This window comes from Lithobates pipiens, unplaced genomic scaffold (genome assembly GCF_037356315.1).
Source record: "Lithobates pipiens isolate NorthernLeopardFrog02 unplaced genomic scaffold, aLitPip1_a1.2 Scaffold_25, whole genome shotgun sequence".
NCBI classification, from domain to species: domain Eukaryota; kingdom Metazoa; phylum Chordata; class Amphibia; order Anura; family Ranidae; genus Lithobates; species Lithobates pipiens.
In genome coordinates, this window is record NW_027507787.1 from 43,623,009 (window position 1) to 43,644,987 (window position 21,979).

General features: G+C 43.1%; 1 protein-coding gene across 2 annotated transcripts in view; it reads right to left on the bottom strand.

Moving 5' to 3' along the window:
* The window catches only part of WASHC2C (WASH complex subunit 2C), a 146,968-nt gene that overhangs the window by 117,828 nt on the left and 7,161 nt on the right, over positions 1-21,979 (bottom strand). For both annotated transcript variants that reach the window (XM_077454384.1, XM_077454383.1), the window contains exons 2-4: positions 1,939-2,103; positions 870-935; positions 166-339 (exon numbers count right to left, since the gene is read on the bottom strand). In XM_077454384.1, coding sequence (XP_077310510.1) covers positions 166-339; positions 870-935; positions 1,939-2,103 — 405 coding nt within the window. The remainder of the gene's footprint in view (positions 1-165; positions 340-869; positions 936-1,938; positions 2,104-21,979) is intronic.

Below are 21,979 nucleotides of genomic sequence, written 5' to 3' on the forward strand. Positions count from 1 at the left end.
GCACATACTTGTGGATTTGGATATAATATTTACAAGGGAATTAGAAGCGTCTGCAATTTTAGTTTTTGGTGTAGTGAGCCTAGAGGCAATTCAGTTTGCATGGTGCACTATACAAGTATTTCATTCATTCAACAAGATATATACCAAATCACAGTCATTACTTACCTTTGGCTCCAGAATAAGGTCAACCCTTTCATTTACTTCTTCATCCTCAGAATCAGAATTTCCCGCTTTGATATCAAGCTGTTCAAATGCAGTTTCCAGTACTTGTAAACCATAATTCACAGCTTCCTGAATCTTAGGAATCAATTCTGCTTCCTTTTGTTCTCTGGTCCTCTCCTTAAGACATAAACAATTAGATAAAAATTTGTTTTTTTTTTTTTTTTGTGTCTACGATTGGAAAAATATTCAAAAAGGAAAGTACTGACATATGCTGGGAAAACAGCCTGAGAGCCTCAGTGGACAACCAAGGCTCAGTTATTTGATAGTGGAATAACAGCGGTGCCCACACTTTAGACACTGTTCCCACTTTAAAGCTGAACTCTGGGCAAAAAAACGGTCATTTAAAGATTTTGTGTTTGCAAATCCAAATATTGCCTTGTAGATGTAGTAATGGCATCATCACTGGCTTGTGCAAGACCAGTCATCAAGGAGCGAGAACAGTAGTGACCTGTCTTAATTACAAGAAGCACCTGGATTACTGCACAGACCTTGAAGAAATACACAAAGCACACCAAAATTCAAGGAAGAATACAAATGATTTTTGTATTGGATGATATTTGCATATCCCAGAGTTCAGGTTTAATAGAGCGATGTCAACAAAAGTGATGATTACAATATACTCACAGATAAAAACATATGCCACCTACTTGCTCAGGTTTCTCTCCTTGCTCAGGCTTTACGATATGTTCTTCAACCTCTTCATCATACACTCGCTGCAAAACAAAAAATACCATGATGACATCCGACATGTTAGCCTTGCACTGAACGAAGCAGATCAGTTGCCACTGTGGACCTCTTTCTGAAAATGCTAGTTGCCTGGCTTAAATACTTCCAGTCAATGACCTGCAGCAAGTATGCAGCAAGATAGGTCAGAGTGAACTCAGAACACACTATCTGCCCATTTGTTTTGGGTCAATGTCTCAGAGTATCGAAGTCAATGGATCAGTTTGACAGCCATGCAATAAGCATTTACAGAAGGAAACAGCAGCCTACTACTTGCAGTACAGGCTTGCCTACCATTTGTACACAATAATCAATACTTATTGACTGAATGATAACACCTAAGGATTTAGGAGTAGCTGTACAAGTTATATGTTTGCAATATCACTGTCACAATAATAAAAGAGAAGGCCTTTTTGATAGAATCTACTGGATGGATGATAGATAAGATAGTTCTTTGTGCAGATGTTGCACACAAATTTTGGGTATAGCATGAAACATGGTTGCATTAACCATCCTCAACCCCCCCACTTTCACAAGTCACGGGGTTCTTCTTTATCTTTTGAACTTGGCACGGTTCAACTTACACAGCCACATCATCCATTGGACGATCCATTCACAGGGCTCTGTGAATAAAAGACTACAAGTCCCATGTTCAACTGCAGCAGTGGGACTTGTAGATCTCAAAGGAGCAAAAGTCTGGTGATATTACCGGGCTCATAGTGCATTGCTTACTTCACCCACACCCCATAACGGAAGGTCAGTAACTTTATACAGACCTGGGGTTTGGAATAGCCAGCAGGAGCCTGTGTATTGAACCCACTATCCACTGATTGTAGTTGCAATGCTTTGCAGGCGCCAATGCAAAAACATTAATAAATGCACTCTCCTTTATGTGCTGCATTTATAAAAGGTTTCCAAAATGTGGATATTGCCTTTAAGTGGTGTGCAATTTCTATGTTGCAATTTTCATAAGAGGAAGAGCATGGCACTTACATTTTCAATGAACTGCGTGTTAGACAGCATAAGGAAATCATTAAAGACATTGTGCAGTCTGCAGTCAGTAGTTTTTACTTCCCGGACCAGTCCATCTAGTTGTTTCTCGATCTCATGTGTTCTTGATATAGTTTGCTGGGAGAATTCCTTGAGAAAATTCAAGAGCTAAAGGAAAAAAAAAAAAGACAAATATCCTATTACTGCTGCATTTAATGTTACCACACACAAAAGACATTTATTAAAAAGTAACGAGAAAACAAAAAAACAAAACTGTACATCTGATATGATTTTAGCTTTTCCCTGCAAAGGCACTCAATGTGAGCTCTTGCAGAGAACAGTTTGATACGGGTTTCAGTGAATCGCACTGCTTCATTTTTTAACTGTCAAATAGTGACACTGCATTTGTCTTTGCACAGCTGCCCAGTGACGTGGTGCCATCCAGTATACCACATTTTTCTACACTGCACCACACATCACTCCAGGGTTGTGATGTAAACAGAGCACAAAGAAAAACAATGGTTTTCTATGTGATCTGCGTTTATTCAGTGTGGGAAAACACATACCACTGGACATAGTGTGAACAAGCCTTGAATTGTTCATCTGATGTAAACAATGTGCAACTTTCTAGAAGCTCTCTCTTCTTCCCTTTAGTAAACACCCAGTGTCTGCCTCTTTAAGAGGCTGCTGGTCTCCATCTTCTTTGCTGTCAACGTATTCAAATAGACATAGAACAACCTCATGGTGTAGTATAATGTATACCAAGCATTAAAGAATTTCACATACAAAGTAAAAGCACCTTTAAGAAATCTCACTGTACAGATGCAAACCTTTACTCCTGTGGCATCAGAGTCAGCTGGCTCTTCCTACGTGTTACATGACACCCCACGTGACTTCCTCACGGGCGTGATATTGACAGCGAAAGAGACAGAGACCAGCGGTCTGATACAGACAGACACCGGTTGTTTACTAAAAGAAAAGAAGATCTACCTGAGAGAGATTCCAGGAAAAAAGTGGCCACCATATTTGTCTGTATACCCCATGGAGGAAAAGCTCATATGGACCCAATTACTTATGTGTTAGGTCCATGGGTATCCAAATCAATGGCTTCACAGGAACGTTCCAAGAGGTCCAAAAGTCTATCAATGGGGTCTCAATGTTACCGACAGCCACTGAGAGGTTGTTGACCAGATGGAAGGGCCAGAAAAAAAAAAAAAAAAAAACCAACCCTCACATCCAGGAAGATATCGAAAGAAAAAAAGTGTCTTCCAATGGTGTAGGGCAAAAGATGGGTCTTTTATTTATAAAAACCAGCATAAAAGGATAAAATGTGATCACAAATAAAAGCAACATGGGAAGCAGTGAAACCAAGTCAGCCACGTTTCGTCCCACTAGGACTTCTACTGGGGCCAAGTAGAAGTCCTAGTCCAAAACACAAAAGGTAAAAAATAGTGTAGCGCTTCTATAATAGTGAGTGTGGTCAACACATACAAAAAGAATTTCTATATGAAGTAAATGGTCATATGGGGAAGTCCATATTGTATGAAACAAAGTCCAATTGGAATTAATAAACACTTCCTGATGCAGGGATGGTTAGACCATTTCAAGGAAGATAGAGATCTTGCTAAACAGATATGCCCAAGTAAATCAGCTTGTCTGTAGACATTAGAAAGGTAGATAAATACTCTTACCAACTGCGTTGGACTCACACGGTCATATGACAGTTGAGTCAAAAAGGCTTGGGGTCACAACCTAGGACCAAAGGGTGGATCGATGAGGATCTGTCGAGCTGGTGAGGGAAACTCCAACCAACTGTATACCGAGCGATATGTCTCACGAATGGAGCATCAGGATGATTTCTTATCCAGCTCGAACACAGCACGATCAACACAGGTACCCCGGTCGCCCCAAAGATAGGGTGAGAGATGTTATGGGTATTAGGCCAAAAAAGAAAAAGGAAAAAAAGAGCTCCACATGGTGCGGGTCAGACGGTATTAAACGGCAAATTTATTTAAAAGTCAAAAAAATGAATAAAATTTTTTTTTTATGACTTAGTGATCACAAGAAATTGAATAAAAAATGAAAATAAAAGCAATGTAGGGTGCCAACGGCTAGCCCAACGCGTTTCGACATAAATGTCTTCAACAGGGGCATGATGGAACCCGCCACATTGCTAACAAATTTATGGAGTGTCTGAGACAGTTCCGCCTACAAAAGGGGGCGGAGACTTTAATCTGAGACAACCCTTTACAGATGAAATAAACAATCGTGTCAGACAGAGGGAAAGACTTAAACACAGTGTGCAGATTCATATATCAATCTGTCATCTATATGCGACAATAACCTCTCATACAGATACTCAAGTTGCATTTAACAACAACACAAGATAAATAGAAAATAACAATGACAATAAACATATCTCATGCATTGGTCCCGTCTGTGCCTCCTTAGGCATCTATGTTCAGAGGGCACCAGTGCTGAAATATTGCACAAACAGTGTTGAATCAAGCTCATAAACATAGCTGTCAAACATGAAATATTACCACCGCATGTGCTGGATTACACATCTGTCACCTATAAAGCTTTACTCACAGTTATGTTATATCAAGGTGGGTCTGTATATGTCAGAGTGGCAATGTCCAATAATACTCAATCATTATATAAGTTTGTATGGATCTCAGTGACTTGATATCAATATGCAGCCGCAGACTGTGTATATGTTGCCATGGTAACTATTCGTACGTATATTACACTTTAAGGGAACTCCGATCACGTGACGGAATTGCGTCATGACGTATGGCTCGTGCGTGACGCCTCAACCAATCACTAGTCTGCACATTGCATCATCATGAGAGGCGGTGTTAGAAGAGACGTGCGTCTCTCACACCACGAGGCCAGAAGCGCACACGTCAAAGCATCACATGGTGTGTCGTAAGGTCATGGAGGAGGGGCATGCAAGCTTCGCGCCACTTAGCCGCGTCATGTACGCCTGCTACCACGAGGCGTGACGCGCGGCGTCATCCCATCATTCAAGGCGGCCGGAACCCGCGACGTAATCACGTCGCGTCATGCGTCATGATGCATAGCATCATCTCTCTACCTGAGACGAACGGAGCGAGCGCGTGACGCGACTACGTCACGTCGAAAAACACGCCCGGCCAGAACGGAACCATGGCAACCCGTCCCTCGATGCGTGGGAACCGTCGTCATGGAGAAAGAGACGCCACAAAAAAAGGAAGAGATCCCAGATTCTACATTGGGACTGACGATAAATCATAAGTGAATTATGTCAAAATAAAGTGAAAGATAAATGAAACAAGAGGATAGCCCAATTATGTAAAGTCTATTTTTAAACCTACAAAAAGGACTAACATTGTAAGATGTAGACGCCAAGGGCACATAAGCCTCAAAGAGGGCAAAGTTAAATTGGCCCAAAAATGAGGCATGCACAACAAGGGCGCAAACTGTGTAGAACGGCCAAATAGAAAAGTTGGATTTATTTGTATATTTCCCAAAGCGATACTGTACTTGCCCTAAATCACATAAGGCTCAGGGGAAAATGCAATATCGCCCGTGGGCACACGTATCTGTAGTATAACGTTGGGCAGAAATTCAAAAACGTATTGGAAGAACTTTCAAATAGGCTGTAAATTTAAATGTAGATGAGTCACATATAGACTCAAAAAATATCAAAAGTGTGCAATGCATGTTCAAAAAAATATATAGAAAAAATGAAAAAATAAAAAATTGGTGGAAATGTAGTGTAGAAAACTATAACAGAATTAAGCTTGATTAATAAAGCTGTTGATGTCCCAGTCTGTGTTCATGCCATGGGGGGAGTAGCACCTCAATTCGTAAATCCAAAACGTCTCGAGGCGCGACACCCCCCGAAGGCAGGAATCTCCCCTCCAGCTTGGAACAAATTTGTCTATGATCTGAAAGCGTGTGCCTGTAGGGTCTCTGTTGTGTTGTTCAAGGTAGTGTCTCGGGACGGTATGTTTGTCACAGCCTTTTTTGATTTTACTGAGGTGTTCATTAACTCTGATTGAAAAATTGCGAATGGTGCGACCGACATATTGCTTGTTGCAAGGGCATGTGATCAGATAAACTATATATCTAGTGGTGCAAGTGGTGAAGTGTTTCATGGAATACCTACGTAGGGTGGCTGTGGATGTAAAAGAGTCACTCCTCCTTTTACCCAACATGTTGTGTATGCAGACATTGCATTTTCTACAGGGGAAATATCCCTTGCTCTGTGGGAAAAACTGGATAGGTCTAGGGATGTCTATTACGTTAGGGGAGATATCACTTTGTATCGATCGAGCTCCCCTATAGATAATTCCTGCTTTCTCAGGGATTGTTCCTCCCAGAATTTTATCACTGCATAATACCTTCCAGTGCCTGTTAATAATCTTCTTTATCTCGTTATGTTGTGTAGAGAAAGTGGTGAAAAAAGACCATTTAAATTTGTCATTTGTTTTTATTTTGGGTTTCTTTTGAACAAGGGAAGACCTGTCTGTCTGTAAGGCTGTTTGGATATCAGCATCCAGAGCGCATGGATCATAACCCTTGTCTATGAACCTCTTTCGAATAGTGTAGGATTGAGAAATGAAATCACTAATATTAGTGCAGTTACGCCTCAGTCTGAGGAATTGGCCGCGTGGGACGGATTTAAGCCATTGATGGTGGTGGCAACTATCGACAGGAATATATCCGTTCCTGTCAGTTGGCTTAAAGAAAGTTCTCAAGACTAGGCGTTTCTGTACTACTGTGATTTCCAAATCCAAAAAGTGTATGTTAGTGGTACTGGCTTCGAAGGTCAAATGGATGCCACGATCATTATGATTAAGGGTTGCCATGAAGGCATCCAGAGACGGCCGACTGCCTCTCCACAGGAGGAGGATGTCGTCTATATATCTTGCCCACAGTACCAATTCCGGCCTGTCCAGGGCATAGACGACATCCTCCTCCCATTGGGCCATAAACAAATTGGCCAAACTGGGTGCGTATTTTGCCCCCATGGCAACCCCTTTGATCTGGGTATAAAAGGTGCCCTGAAACCAGAAATAATTATGGGAAGTAGCGAACTCTAATAATTGCATGAGAAAGTTTCTGTGTATCACAGGAAGTGTAGAGTCCCTTGAAAGGAATAACTCCACAGCACTCAAACCTAAGTGCTGTGGGATACAGGTATACAGAGCTGACACATCGGCCGTGACCAGGATAAGATCGTCATGATACTGTATATTCTCTAATAGTCGAATAGTGTCGCCTGTATCCTGTAGATAGGATGGTACGCTTCTTACTAAGGGCTGGAGATAAGAATCTATATATTTCCCTATTCTCGAAGTGATAGAATCTATACCACTAACAATTGGACGGCCTGGTGGATTCGCTGGGTCCTTGTGTATTTTGGGTAGTTGGTATATTGTCGGGATACGTGGTGCTAGTGGGACCATAAATTCCCTCTCCTTTTTATTTAGAATGTTCAAAGAAAAACCCTCATCTATAATCTGTGTGAGTTCTTTTTTATATTTGGAAGTAGGGTCCCCAGGTAAGGAGCTATAAGTGGTAACATCACTCAACAATCTATTCATTTCATCGACATAACGTGTTTTATCCAGTACCACTAGACCACCCCCCTTATCTGCAGGGCGGATGATAAGATTTTTTCTTTCACACAGGGATTTGAGGCCCTGTGCTATAGCTGGGTCTTGATGTACCCTTTTAGTAGGCAACTTGTCCAAATCATCTAAAACAAGGTTTTTGAAAACATTAATGGATGGGGGTAAAATGCCTGGGTTAAACAAAGAAGGATTACTCAATCCAGAATGTCTAACTGGTGTGGAATCGGGAACTGTGTTAGTTCTACTGGGTGAAGACAAAAAGTGTCTCTGTATATGGAGCTTACGAATGAATTTCTGCACGTCAATAAATGTATTGAATTTATTAAGTTTTTTTGGTGGGACAAATTTAAGGCCCTTATCTAAAATGCGTTTTTCACTCTCAGACAATATTGCTGTACTAAGGTTAAAAATGCCTGATCCTACTGTGTCCGCTTTCTTTTTCCATTGAATGCGCCGCCCCCCTCTGGTGCCTCGTTTGGTTTTGTATTTCCTCCACGGATGGGGGTGGCCCTGTGAAAATCCTGATGGTATGAGGGCCCAGGAGGATAATTGTAATTATATGAGGTTCTAGACGGGGGCTCATCGTTATATGTCATATAGGGAGGAGGGTCACGTTGAGAATCATAGTGGCCCTCATCCCTAAGGGGCAGATAGTGATTGTAAGTACGTATGGGGGTACTGTGGGGGTACTCCTCCCTCCTATAACTGAATTTGTCATCTCGCCGAGGTCTACTAGATTCACGGGGAGTGTATAAATAGCCACCATTGGTGTCACTGCGGTGTCCATCTCGGCCGCGACTCTGGTTACCTCTGCCTCTACCCTTGTTCCGGGGTTTAGAACCCTTACCTTGATGGTTAGGGTATTGAGTTACCACAGGTGATCTATATATATGGTCATTTTTTCTAGCGGAGCCAGAGGGAATGGACTGGGGTGGAGGGGGTTCGTAAACCAGATTGTTGAGTGATGTTACCACTTATAGCTCCTTACCTGGGGACCCTACTTCCAAATATAAAAAAGAACTCACACAGATTATAGATGAGGGTTTTTCTTTGAACATTCTAAATAAAAAGGAGAGGGAATTTATGGTCCCACTAGCACCACGTATCCCGACAATATACCAACTACCCAAAATACACAAGGACCCAGCGAATCCACCAGGCCGTCCAATTGTTAGTGGTATAGATTCTATCACTTCGAGAATAGGGAAATATATAGATTCTTATCTCCAGCCCTTAGTAAGAAGCGTACCATCCTATCTACAGGATACAGGCGACACTATTCGACTATTAGAGAATATACAGTATCATGACGATCTTATCCTGGTCACGGCCGATGTGTCAGCTCTGTATACCTGTATCCCACAGCACTTAGGTTTGAGTGCTGTGGAGTTATTCCTTTCAAGGGACTCTACACTTCCTGTGATACACAGAAACTTTCTCATGCAATTATTAGAGTTCGCTACTTCCCATAATTATTTCTGGTTTCAGGGCACCTTTTATACCCAGATCAAAGGGGTTGCCATGGGGGCAAAATACGCACCCAGTTTGGCCAATTTGTTTATGGCCCAATGGGAGGAGGATGTCGTCTATGCCCTGGACAGGCCGGAATTGGTACTGTGGGCAAGATATATAGACGACATCCTCCTCCTGTGGAGAGGCAGTCGGCCGTCTCTGGATGCCTTCATGGCAACCCTTAATCATAATGATCGTGGCATCCATTTGACCTTCGAAGCCAGTACCACTAACATACACTTTTTGGATTTGGAAATCACAGTAGTACAGAAACGCCTAGTCTTGAGAACTTTCTTTAAGCCAACTGACAGGAACGGATATATTCCTGTCGATAGTTGCCACCACCATCAATGGCTTAAATCCGTCCCACGCGGCCAATTCCTCAGACTGAGGCGTAACTGCACTAATATTAGTGATTTCATTTCTCAATCCTACACTATTCGAAAGAGGTTCATAGACAAGGGTTATGACCCATGCGCTCTGGATGCTGATATCCAAACAGCCTTACAGACAGACAGGTCTTCCCTTGTTCAAAAGAAACCCAAAATAAAAACAAATGACAAATTTAAATGGTCTTTTTTCACCACTTTCTCTACACAACATAACGAGATAAAGAAGATTATTAACAGGCACTGGAAGGTATTATGCAGTGATAAAATTCTGGGAGGAACAATCCCTGAGAAAGCAGGAATTATCTATAGGGGAGCTCGATCGATACAAAGTGATATCTCCCCTAACGTAATAGACATCCCTAGACCTATCCAGTTTTTCCCACAGAGCAAGGGATATTTCCCCTGTAGAAAATGCAATGTCTGCATACACAACATGTTGGGTAAAAGGAGGAGTGACTCTTTTACATCCACAGCCACCCTACGTAGGTATTCCATGAAACACTTCACCACTTGCACCACTAGATATATAGTTTATCTGATCACATGCCCTTGCAACAAGCAATATGTCGGTCGCACCATTCGCAATTTTTCAATCAGAGTTAATGAACACCTCAGTAAAATCAAAAAAGGCTGTGACAAACATACCGTCCCGAGACACTACCTTGAACAACACAACAGAGACCCTACAGGCACACGCTTTCAGATCATAGACAAATTTGTTCCAAGCTGGAGGGGAGATTCCTGCCTTCGGGGGGTGTCGCGCCTCGAGACGTTTTGGATTTACGAATTGAGGTGCTACTCCCCCCATGGCATGAACACAGACTGGGACATCAACAGCTTTATTAATCAAGCTTAATTCTGTTATAGTTTTCTACACTACATTTCCACCAATTTTTTATTTTTTCATTTTTTCTATATATTTTTTTGAACATGCATTGCACACTTTTGATATTTTTTGAGTCTATATGTGACTCATCTACATTTAAATTTACAGCCTATTTGAAAGTTCTTCCAATACGTTTTTGAATTTCTGCCCAACGTTATACTACAGATACGTGTGCCCACGGGCGATATTGCATTTTCCCCTGAGCCTTATGTGATTTAGGGCAAGTACAGTATCGCTTTGGGAAATATACAAATAAATCCAACTTTTCTATTTGGCCGTTCTACACAGTTTGCGCCCTTGTTGTGCATGCCTCATTTTTGGGCCAATTTAACTTTGCCCTCTTTGAGGCTTATGTGCCCTTGGCGTCTACATCTTACAATGTTAGTCCTTTTTGTAGGTTTAAAAATAGACTTTACATAATTGGGCTATCCTCTTGTTTCATTTATCTTTCACTTTATTTTGACATAATTCACTTATGATTTATCGTCAGTCCCAATGTAGAATCTGGGATCTCTTCCTTTTTTGTGGCGTCTCTTTCTCCATGACGACGGTTCCCACGCATCGGGGGACGGGTTGCCATGGTTCCGTTCTGGCCGGGCGTGTTTTTCGACGTGACGTAGTCGCGTCACGCGCTCGCTCCGTTCGTCTCAGGTAGAGAGATGATGCTATGCATCATGACGCATGACGCGACGTGATTACGTCGCGGGTTCCGGCCGCCTTGAATGATGGGATGACGCCGCGCGTCACGCCTCGTGGTAGCAGGCGTACATGACGCGGCTAAGTGGCGCGAAGCTTGCATGCCCCTCCTCCATGACCTTACGACACACCATGTGATGCTTTGACGTGTGCGCTTCTGGCCTCGTGGTGTGAGAGACGCACGTCTCTTCTAACACCGCCTCTCATGATGATGCAATGTGCAGACTAGTGATTGGTTGAGGCGTCACGCACGAGCCATACGTCATGACGCAATTCCGTCACGTGATCGGAGTTCCCTTAAAGTGTAATATACGTACGAATAGTTACCATGGCAACATATACACAGTCTGCGGCTGCATATTGATATCAAGTCACTGAGATCCATACAAACTTATATAATGATTGAGTATTATTGGACATTGCCACTCTGACATATACAGACCCACCTTGATATAACATAACTGTGAGTAAAGCTTTATAGGTGACAGATGTGTAATCCAGCACATGCGGTGGTAATATTTCATGTTTGACAGCTATGTTTATGAGCTTGATTCAACACTGTTTGTGCAATATTTCAGCACTGGTGCCCTCTGGACATAGATGCCTAAGGAGGCACAGACGGGACCAATGCATGAGATATGTTTATTGTCATTGTTATTTTCTATTTATCTTGTGTTGTTGTTAAATGCAACTTGAGTATCTGTATGAGAGGTTATTGTCGCATATAGATGACAGATTGATATATGAATCTGCACACTGTGTTTAAGTCTTTCCCTCTGTCTGACACGATTGTTTATTTCATCTGTAAAGGGTTGTCTCAGATTAAAGTCTCCGCCCCCTTTTGTAGGCGGAACTGTCTCAGACACTCCATAAATTTGTTAGCAATGTGGTGGGTTCCATCATGCCCCTGTTGAAGACATTTATGTCGAAACGCGTTGGGCTAGCCGTTGGCACCCTACATTGCTTTTATTTTCATTTTTTATTCAATTTCTTGTGATCACTAAGTCATAAAAAAAAAATTTTATATATTTTTTTGACTTTTAAATAAATTTGCCGTTTAATACCGTCTGACCCGCACCATGTGGAGCTCTTTTTTTCCTTTTTCTTTTTTGGCCTAATACCCATAACATCTCTCACCCTATCTTTGGGGCGACCGGGGTACCTGTGTTGATCGTGCTGTGTTCGAGCTGGATAAGAAATCATCCTGATGCTCCATTCGTGAGACATATCGCTCGGTATACAGTTGGTTGGAGTTTCCCTCACCAGCTCGACAGATCCTCATCGATCCACCCTTTGGTCCTAGGTTGTGACCCCAAGCCTTTTTGACTCAACTGTCATATGACCGTGTGAGTCCAACGCAGTTGGTAAGAGTATTTATCTACCTTTCTAATGTCTACAGACAAGCTGATTTACTTGGGCATATCTGTTTAGCAAGATCTCTATCTTCCTTGAAATGGTCTAACCATCCCTGCATCAGGAAGTGTTTATTAATTCCAATTGGACTTTGTTTCATACAATATGGACTTCCCCATATGACCATTTACTTCATATAGAAATTCTTTTTGTATGTGTTGACCACACTCACTATTATAGAAGCGCTACACTATTTTTTACCCTTTGACTGTTGAACTTTGTTTGTTTTAAGTGTTGGCAGCTGCTCTTTTTTGTTTTTATTTTGTCATAGCACAGTGTTTTCCCCCACTTTCCTAGTCCAAAACACATTGGGCTTGGTTTCACTGCTCCCCATATTGCTTTTATTTGTGATCACATTTTATCCTCTGTGCTGTTTTTTTATAAATAAAAAAAACATATATTTTTGACCTACACCATTGGAAGCCCCTTTTTTCTTTACATATCTTCCTGGATGTGAGTTTTTTTTTGGCCCTTCCAACTGGTTGACAACTTCTCAGTAGCTGCCAGTAACATTGAGACCATTGATGGACGTTTGGACCGTCCTGGACCTCTTGGAACGTTCCCATGGATCTGTTGATTTGTATACCCATGCCTGACTGACCTGGTGTCGCTGACATCTTGGTCCCCTGGTTCCAGTAAGAGTATTTAATCTCATTTTACATTGGATGTCACACTTGCTTAGATGTCGTATATACTCAACCTACCATCTGGTCCCACATGAGAACAACTATTCGGCCGGGGTGGATTACATCTTCCGTTTAGACTGACCTACCTGGGACTTGTTTTTTTATTCATTCACTGATTGGGACTCTGAATGTTATAGATTTGAGTTGTCACAGTTTTTTCATCATTACTGGTTTTTCACTTTGAGCGGTACATTTTCACATTTCTCCATTTTACGAATTTTATTCACATTCGTATGTAGCTGCTTTATTTTCTTTTCCTCACAGGTTAGCACAATAATTATTTGCACTTTATACATATATAGAAGTGCTTTAAACTTTGTGAGTATGTGTATATAATCAGCAGAACCTTGGATTACGAGCATAATCCGTTCCAGGAGAATGGTTGTAATCCAAAGCACTCGCATGTAAAAGCGAGTTTCCCCATAAAAGTCAATGGAAACGAAGATAATTCGTTCCACATTGACTTCTATTGTATGCAGTACCGCCTGTGGCCAGAGATGATGGGGGGGGGGGCGCACCGGGGAGACCACTTGGATGCATTCGGAAAGCCTCGGAAACGGAGTATTTCTGAGCGGCTCCGAGTGTCACCAGCGCCCCGCACCTCTGGCCAAATGCAATATTGCACACTGCAGAGGATTGAAGTCTGCTCATTTTATAAGATAACACTCGCAAACAGGAGTCAGGATTTATATATATATATATATATAAAAAACACAACACACAACAGCTTGCATTGCGAAACGCTCATTAACCATGTTGCTCGCATTCCGAGATGTGTATATATCTAAACACACATACAATTTTGTGTACACTGAGGAGTCATTGTTAATGATCCTGGACAGTTTAGTTACTGTGCTGGAAGTATGCAGAGTAGAGCTGCAACTAACGATTAATTTGTCTGTCGACTAATCTATCGATTATTTTTTAATGAATCTAGTGTTTTTTTTTTTATTTAGATAATTAATTCTTTGGATAACCTTGAGAGTATTGGCGGGCAGAGTATTGTATTGTATTGGCGGGCAGAGTATTGTATTGTATTGTATTGTATTGGCGGGCAGAGTATTGTATTGTATTGTATTGGCGGGCAGAGTATTGTATTGGCGGGCAGAGTATTGTATTGGCGGGCAGAGTATTGTATTGGCGGGCAGAGTATTGTATTGGCGGGCAGAGTATTGTATTGGCGGGCAGAGTATTGTATTGGCGGGCAGAGTATTGTATTGGCGGGCAGAGTATTGTATTGGCTGGCAGAGTATTGTATTGTATTGGCTGGCAGAGTATTGTATTGTATTGGCTGGCAGAGTATTGTATTGTATTGGCTGGCAGAGTATTGTATTGTATTGGCTGGCAGAGTATTGTATTGGCTGGCAGAGTATTGGTGGGCCGAGTATTGTATTGTATTGGCTGGCAGAGTATTGGCTGGCAGAGTATTGTATTGGCTGGAATAGTATTGGCGGGCAGAGTATTATATTGTATTGGCTGGCAGAGTATTGGCGGGCAGAGTATTGTACTGTATTGACTGGCAGAGTATTGGCGGGCAGAGTATTATATTGGCTGGCAAAGTATTGGCGGGCAGAGTATTGTATTGGCTGGCAAAGTATTGGCGGGCAGAGTATTGTATTGTTTTGCAGCAGAGTATTGCTTTGCAGCAGAGTATTGCTTTGCAGAGGCTGGCAGAGTATTTGGCAGGCAGAGTATTGGCTGGGTATGGAGGGATGGCTGCTTCCATCCGACCTCTCCCCTCCACTGCACAGATCAGTACAGAGAGGGGAGAGAGAGACATGACGCCGGTTTGTTTACAAGTGATCGCTCCGTCAGAGCGATCATATTGTAAACGCCTGGGTGTAGAAAGATGGCCGCCGCTTTCGGAGCTAGGCCGAAGCCGCGGTCTCTGCTCCACGGATCGTGGCATGCGCGCTCGGATCACGGATCTGTGACGATCCGTTGCACCCCTAGGGACGGCGGCATGGAAGGGGAGAAGAGAGGGGGACGGCGGGGGAGAAGAGAAGAGAGGGGGACGGCGGCACGGAGGGCAGCTCTAGATATTAAGCACTGCCACCACTGTGACGCATCGACGCCCAGAATGTCCTTCGACGTATTTTCTTAGTTGACGTAGTCGATTACGTCGACGCGTCGTGGCAGCTCTAATGCAGAGAGTACACTCTCAGCACAGGAAAGCCATTCCTCATGGATGTATATATGTGATAGCTCAGTGGTAAAGCCCACCTGCAGCATTATAGGCATGCAGATGTTGGGAACAGGTTAGTGGCTATATTAACCACCTCAATACAGTGCAGTTACACCCCCTTCCTGACCAGACCAATTTTCAGCTTTCAGCGCTCTCACAGTTTGAATGACAATTACTCAGTCACCCAACACTGTATCCATATGAAACTTGCGTCCTTTCTTCCACACAAATAGAGCTTTCTTTTAGTGGTATTTAATCACTAGGGGGTTTTTTATTTTTTGTGCTATAAATAAAATAAAACGTAAATTTTGTGAAAAAAATGCCTTTTTCTTCGTTTCTGTCATAAATTTTTGCTAATTAGTAATTTTTCTTCATAAATTTTGGCCAAAATTTATACTGCTACATATCTTTGGTAAAAATAACCCACATTAGTATATATTATTTGGTCTTTGTGAAAGTTATAGAGTCTACAAACTGGTGCCAATCACTGAAAATTGATCACTTCTGATCAGGCCTTCAGTACATCAGGTGTACCTCATTTCTTGAGACGCTAACAAGTCAGGAAAGTACAAATACCCCCCAAATGACCCCTTTTTACAAAGTAGACATCCCAAGGTATTAAGTAAGTAGCATGGTGAGTTTTTTTAAGTTGTCATTTTTTCCCACAATTCTTTGCAAAATGAAGATTTTTTATTTTTTTTTACTAAATTGTCATATTATCAGGTTATTTCTCACACACAGCATATGCATACAACAAATTACACCCCAAAATACATTCTGCTACTCTTCCCGAGTACGGCGATACCACATGTGTGAGACTTTTACACAGCCTGGCCACATACAGAGCACCAACATTGATGTAGTACCTTCAGACGTTCTACGAGCAAAAATGAAATCTCATTTCTCAACCACCTATTACACTTTTGAAGTCCCTGGAGTACCAGGACAATGGAATTTCCCATAAAATGACCCCATTTTGGAAAGCAAACACCCCAACGTATAATCTGTGAGGAATAATGAGTCTTTTGAATGGTTAATTTTTTTCCAGAAGTTTTTGGAATATGTGGAAAAAAATTAAAACGCATTTTTTTTTTTTTTTTACACAAAATTGTCAATTTATAAGATATTTCTAACACATAGCATGTATATAGCAAAAATTACACCCCAAAATACATTCTGCTACTCCTCCCGAGTATGGCGATACCACATATGTAGGATTTTTTCACAGCCTGGCCACATAAAGAGGCCGAACATTGAAGTAGTACGTTCAGGCGTTCTAGGAGCATAAATGACACATCTCATTTCATTCCTACCCATCACACTTTTGAAGGTCCTGGACCACAGGACAGTGAAATTACCCCATTTTGGAAAGCAAACACCCCAACGTATATTCTATGAGACATGGGCTGCAAATAGGTACTCGGGCACTCTGATGGCCTGGTGACGGGCACTCTGATGGCCTGGTGACGGGCACTCTGATGGCCTGGTGACGGGCACTCTGATGGCCTGGTGACGGGTACCCTGATGGGCCGGGACAGGTACTCGGGTACCCTGATGGGCCGGGACAGGTACTCGGGTACCCTGATGGGCCGGGACAGGTACTCGGGTACCCTGATGGGCCGGGACAGGTACTCTGATGGACTGTGATTGACAGGTACTATGAGGGGTGGTGACAGGTCCTCTTTATTGGGGGGGGGGGGGGGCAATCAGTATGATCTCAGTATTGGGGGGGGCAATCAGTATGATCTCCTCCTCACACACGATCGGTGTGTGAGGAGGAGAACCCGGTAGCATCCCGTTACCGCGGTTTGTTTACATTTTAGTGATCGGCTGTGAAAGGATCACAGCCGATCACGTGGGTAAACAGCCGGCCAATGGCTGTTTACCAGCGTCGGTGACTAGCAGTGTTCCCGGGGAACACGCCGCCACCGACGTGCACGCGCAGCGCGATCGCGCGCATGTGCCGTGCACGTTCGGGGTGTGACCATCTGTGATCGGCCGTGACTTCATCACAGCCGATCACGTGGTAAACAGCCATAACGAATGGCTGTTCACCCCCTTCGGTGGCGAGCGGTGTCTCCGTGACACGCCGCCACCGAAGAAACAGGGATGCACGCGTACGATCGCGCGCATTCCCTGTTTAAAACGGGAGGCCGTCATATGACGGCCTCCCGCCACAATAGGTGCGCCGCCTGGCCGTCATTTGACAGCCGGCGGTCGGCATCTAGTTAAGGACCTGACATATACCAGGGGAAGTTAAATGCTAGATTTTTGTGGCGATTTCATATACCATGTGCTATATGTCTCGTCTATACTTGGCATTTATCCCATAGATGAGATCCTGGTGTTTTCATGCAGGCAGAAGGCACATGCGCACCATCCAGTTATGCTGCCTGCAGTCTGTAAAACCCTATGAGAGGTTGATAGACGTTATGGCTTGATAGTGCATAAAGTGGTAATAACACAGACAGACATAGGGGATAATACCATAAGAGTTAGTATCACAGCATTCAGCGGCTCATAGAGGTTTACAAGTTTCTAGCAGCGGAGTGCCTGAGCCTTCTCCCTGAATGAAAACGCCAGGATCTCATGCACAGGTGCTAAATTCCCAGTGTGCATGAGGTCACATGTAACAATTACGTTGACCTTTTGCATCCTCCAAACTCATCTCTAAAATGAAAGGTCATGCTCCCGTTAAGGCCAATCAGGTACTGTCCTGGGTTACCTGTGGCACAAGTATACAAAAGAGGAGGGAAGCTAGTGATGTCAGTGCCCTTATATGGTCACATGTCCATATTTAGCCAATGTCATTAACAAAATATGGGCAGGGTGTCCATAAAAGGGCAGTGAAATCACCAGCATCCCACCCCTTTGTATATGTGTGGTGCAGGAGGAATAATGACCCGACATGCAGCTGGACTAGAAAACAGCGCAAACAGTGGAAGTTTGGATAGGAGGTGTGATCAGAGGACACCCAAACTCATCTCTAGTGACATTGTGGTATGTCGTAAAGGAGTATGATGATCTATGTACCTATGTATCTATCCATGGACTCCACTAGACCTCTTAAGGTATGCTGTGGTATCTGGCACCAAGCCATTAGTAGAAGATTCTTTAAGTTGTGAGGGCCTCTATGGATCAGATTTGTTTTTCCAGCACATCTCACGGATGCTTGATTGGATTGAGATCTGGAGAATTTGGAGGACAAGTCAACAACTCAAACTTGTTGTGTTAATCCAGGCCACCTTCTTCCATTGCTCTGTGATCCAGTTAGGAGGCTCGTGTACCCATTGTGGGCCCTTTTGGCTATGGGCAGAGGTAAGCACGGGCACCCTGACCAGTCCATGGCTATGCAGCCCATACACAACAAATTGTGATGCACTGTGTGTTCTGACACCTTTCTATTGGAACCAGGCATTACGTTTTTCAGCAATTTGAGCTCCAGTAGCTCTTCTATTGGATTGGACTGAATGAGCAAGCCTTCGCTCCCCATGTGTATCAAAGAGCCTCATCCGCCCATGACCCTGTCTCTGGTTCCCTTGCTCGCCTTCCTTGGATCCGCTTTCGAAGGTTCTGACCATTGAAGAACGGGAACATCCCACAAGAGCTGCGGTGTTGGAGTTGCGCTAACACAGTTGTCTAGACATTATGACTTGGCCCGTGCCAAAGTCCCTTAGATCTTGTGCTCGGATTTATTAATTTTTTTTTTTTTTTTTTTTTTATTAATATACACTTAACCCATCAATGGTCTACAACTATAACTAAAGGCAAAATCTTTTTTTTTTTTAGATTTGGAGAAAGTAGAGAGGGATTAGAAAACCTGTCAGTTTTTATTGCCGTCTGGGCCACCCTCTCTATTTCAACAGTACAAACAAGTGACCACTGCCCTCCCCTATAACTGGCCATTGCAGCAAAGAGCAACACATGCAAAACAAAAGAAAATTCCTGGCTCAACTTACCAACCAGCCTTCTAACCAACCAAATTTTCCAAACAGTATGCGTTAAAAACAGGGGTTTAGTTTGCATACATTTGTAAGTACAGAGTAAGCTACAGAGACCCGTCAAAGCCCCCTGATATTTTCTGTATTTCCAACTAAATTTGAAAGCCTCCACAATATAAGCACATGTATTATAATGGATAGGGAGAGGGCAGGTGAGCCTGGAGGGAGCTCACCCTTTCTTAAAGGCATGCCTTGATGGGGTCTATAGCTTTTGCATGTATTTGCTAGGGATGCACCGAAATTTCGTCCGCCGAAACATATCGGCCGAAAATGGCCTTTTCGGCATTTTGCCGAAAGAGAATTCTTGCCGATAATGGCGCCAAAAATCTCGCATGCGCAGTAGCGGTGGGAGAAACTTCGGATGACATCACTCGTTCTGTGGGTGGCTTGCACGTTCCTCGCGGATAAGACGCCGCTCTCGTAAGCACGTTCCCTGCTGAGACGCTGGCACCTTCCCCGCGGACGCTCCTCGTGCTTGTGAGACGCTGCTGGGACCTGGGACCCGAGAGACGCTGCTGGGACCCGAGAGACGCTGCTGGGACCTGGGACCCGAGAGACGCTGCTGGGACCCGAGAAACGCTGCTGGGACCTGGGACCCGAGAGACGCTGCTGGGACCCGAGAGACGCTGCTGGGACCTGGGACCCGGGACCCGAGAGACGCTGCTGGGACCTGGGACCCGAGAGACGCTGCTGGGACCCGAGAGACGCTGCTGGGACCCGAGAGACGCTGCTGGGACCCGAGAGACGCTGCTGGGACCCGAGAGACGCTGCTGGGACCCGAGAGACGCTGCTGGGACCCGAGAGACGCTGCTGGGACCCGAGAGACGCCTTCATAGAGGGCTGCACATACTGAAGTACAACAGTGGGCACTGTCCCTCCTGGGTGGCTACCATTACTACTATTCGCCGGTGAGCAATGCATTGCCTTAAACTGCCAAACAATCCAGCCAATTTATTTTACTATACTACTGAAACTGTCATAGCAGTCAAACAACATGTATTACTTACGCCTTTGTGCCTTTTGTGCCATGCAGTATGGTATTAATTAAATATGTCTTACAGTACATCGTGACGTAGCAAAAAAAAAAAAAAAAAGTTATATAAAATTGATTTGAAATGGAATGGCATGCCATTTATTCTGTAGTACTAGTCTAGTATACTATAAAATGTATGCCCTTGTTATCATTGAATTTGTCATTTTGGTATAGTATAGCACACTGACATGACAGCAAGCACATGATTTTTTAAAACATGACCGTACGCAATATAATATATTATATTTAACAACTATATATATATATATTATATATTTTATTGTACAACAACAAGCACATGAAGTTATAGTATATTATACTGCAGAATAGCGCAAAAAAAATTAAATATAGCATGCAATTGCAATTTGCATGCAAGCAATCCATTCCATTTGCAATGAAATTTAATCAGTGCAATTATATTATCTTTTTGGTACAAGTCAGGAGATGTACTGCAGTGCAGACATATTATTAACTACCTTGCATGGCAAGAGCTGCAGCGTTTAAAAAAAAAAGTGATCGTTTGTTATTTTTTAAAGCTGCCTCCTGGGGTTTAGCTTTAAAATTAATTTCGTCCTTTTTTTTCCTTTTCCCCCTCAGATTTCACTCCCACTATAGATCATTCTATGCTATTATTCTGCGCTACCAGCAAAGGTGGACCATGTCTGCAGTGTGGAAATATTTTAAAGTTTCTGATAAAGACCCCAAATTTGCAATCTGTAGTCTTTGCTCAGCAGAAATTTCAAGAGGGGGTACAGTGCCAAGGCATTTTTCAACAACAGGTTTGATACACCATCTGAAAACACGACATCCAGTTCAGCATTCAGATTACAAGAAAACAGTGCCACTTCCAAAAAGTGACTCAGGCTCAACACCATCTGTGGCCATGGTCTTTGAAAAGGTTAAAAAATTTGCAAGTGACAGTCCCAAACCTCGTGCCATAACAGATAAAATTATGGAATTTATTGCATTAGACGACCAGCCATTCTCTGTTGTGGAGGACATTGGATTCCGTAGGCTCATGCAACATATTGAGCCGCGTTACTCACTACCAAGCAGACGCTACTTTGCAGATACCTGTCTACCTGAATTGTTTTGCAGTGTTAGAAAACACGTTCAAGAGCTCATGACTACCGACATCATAGCAATCAGTTTTACTACCGACATTTGGAGTTCAGACGTCAGTCCAACGAGCATGCTTAGCCTGACAGCGCAGTGGATAGATGACAAATTTCAATTGCAAAACATCCTACTTAACGCACGTGAGTTTGTTGGATCACATACTGCAGCAGCAATAGCTGACACTTTAAAATCCATGCTTGACACTTGGCACATTGAGAAGTCTAAAGTGCGTTTGATTGTACGAGATAATGCTCGGAACATGGCAAAGGCAATGGAGGACAGTGAACTTAAAAGCATACCGTGTATGGCACACACGCTGCAATTGGCTGTGAATGAAGGATTGCTGAGTCAGCGCACCATATCTGATATTGTATCAAAAGGAAGAAAAATTGTGGGTCACTTTAAGCATTCTCCGCTTGCTTATTCCAGATTACAAGCTTTGCAGATACAGTTTGGAATGCCACCGAAACGACTGCAGCAAGATGTAGCCACTT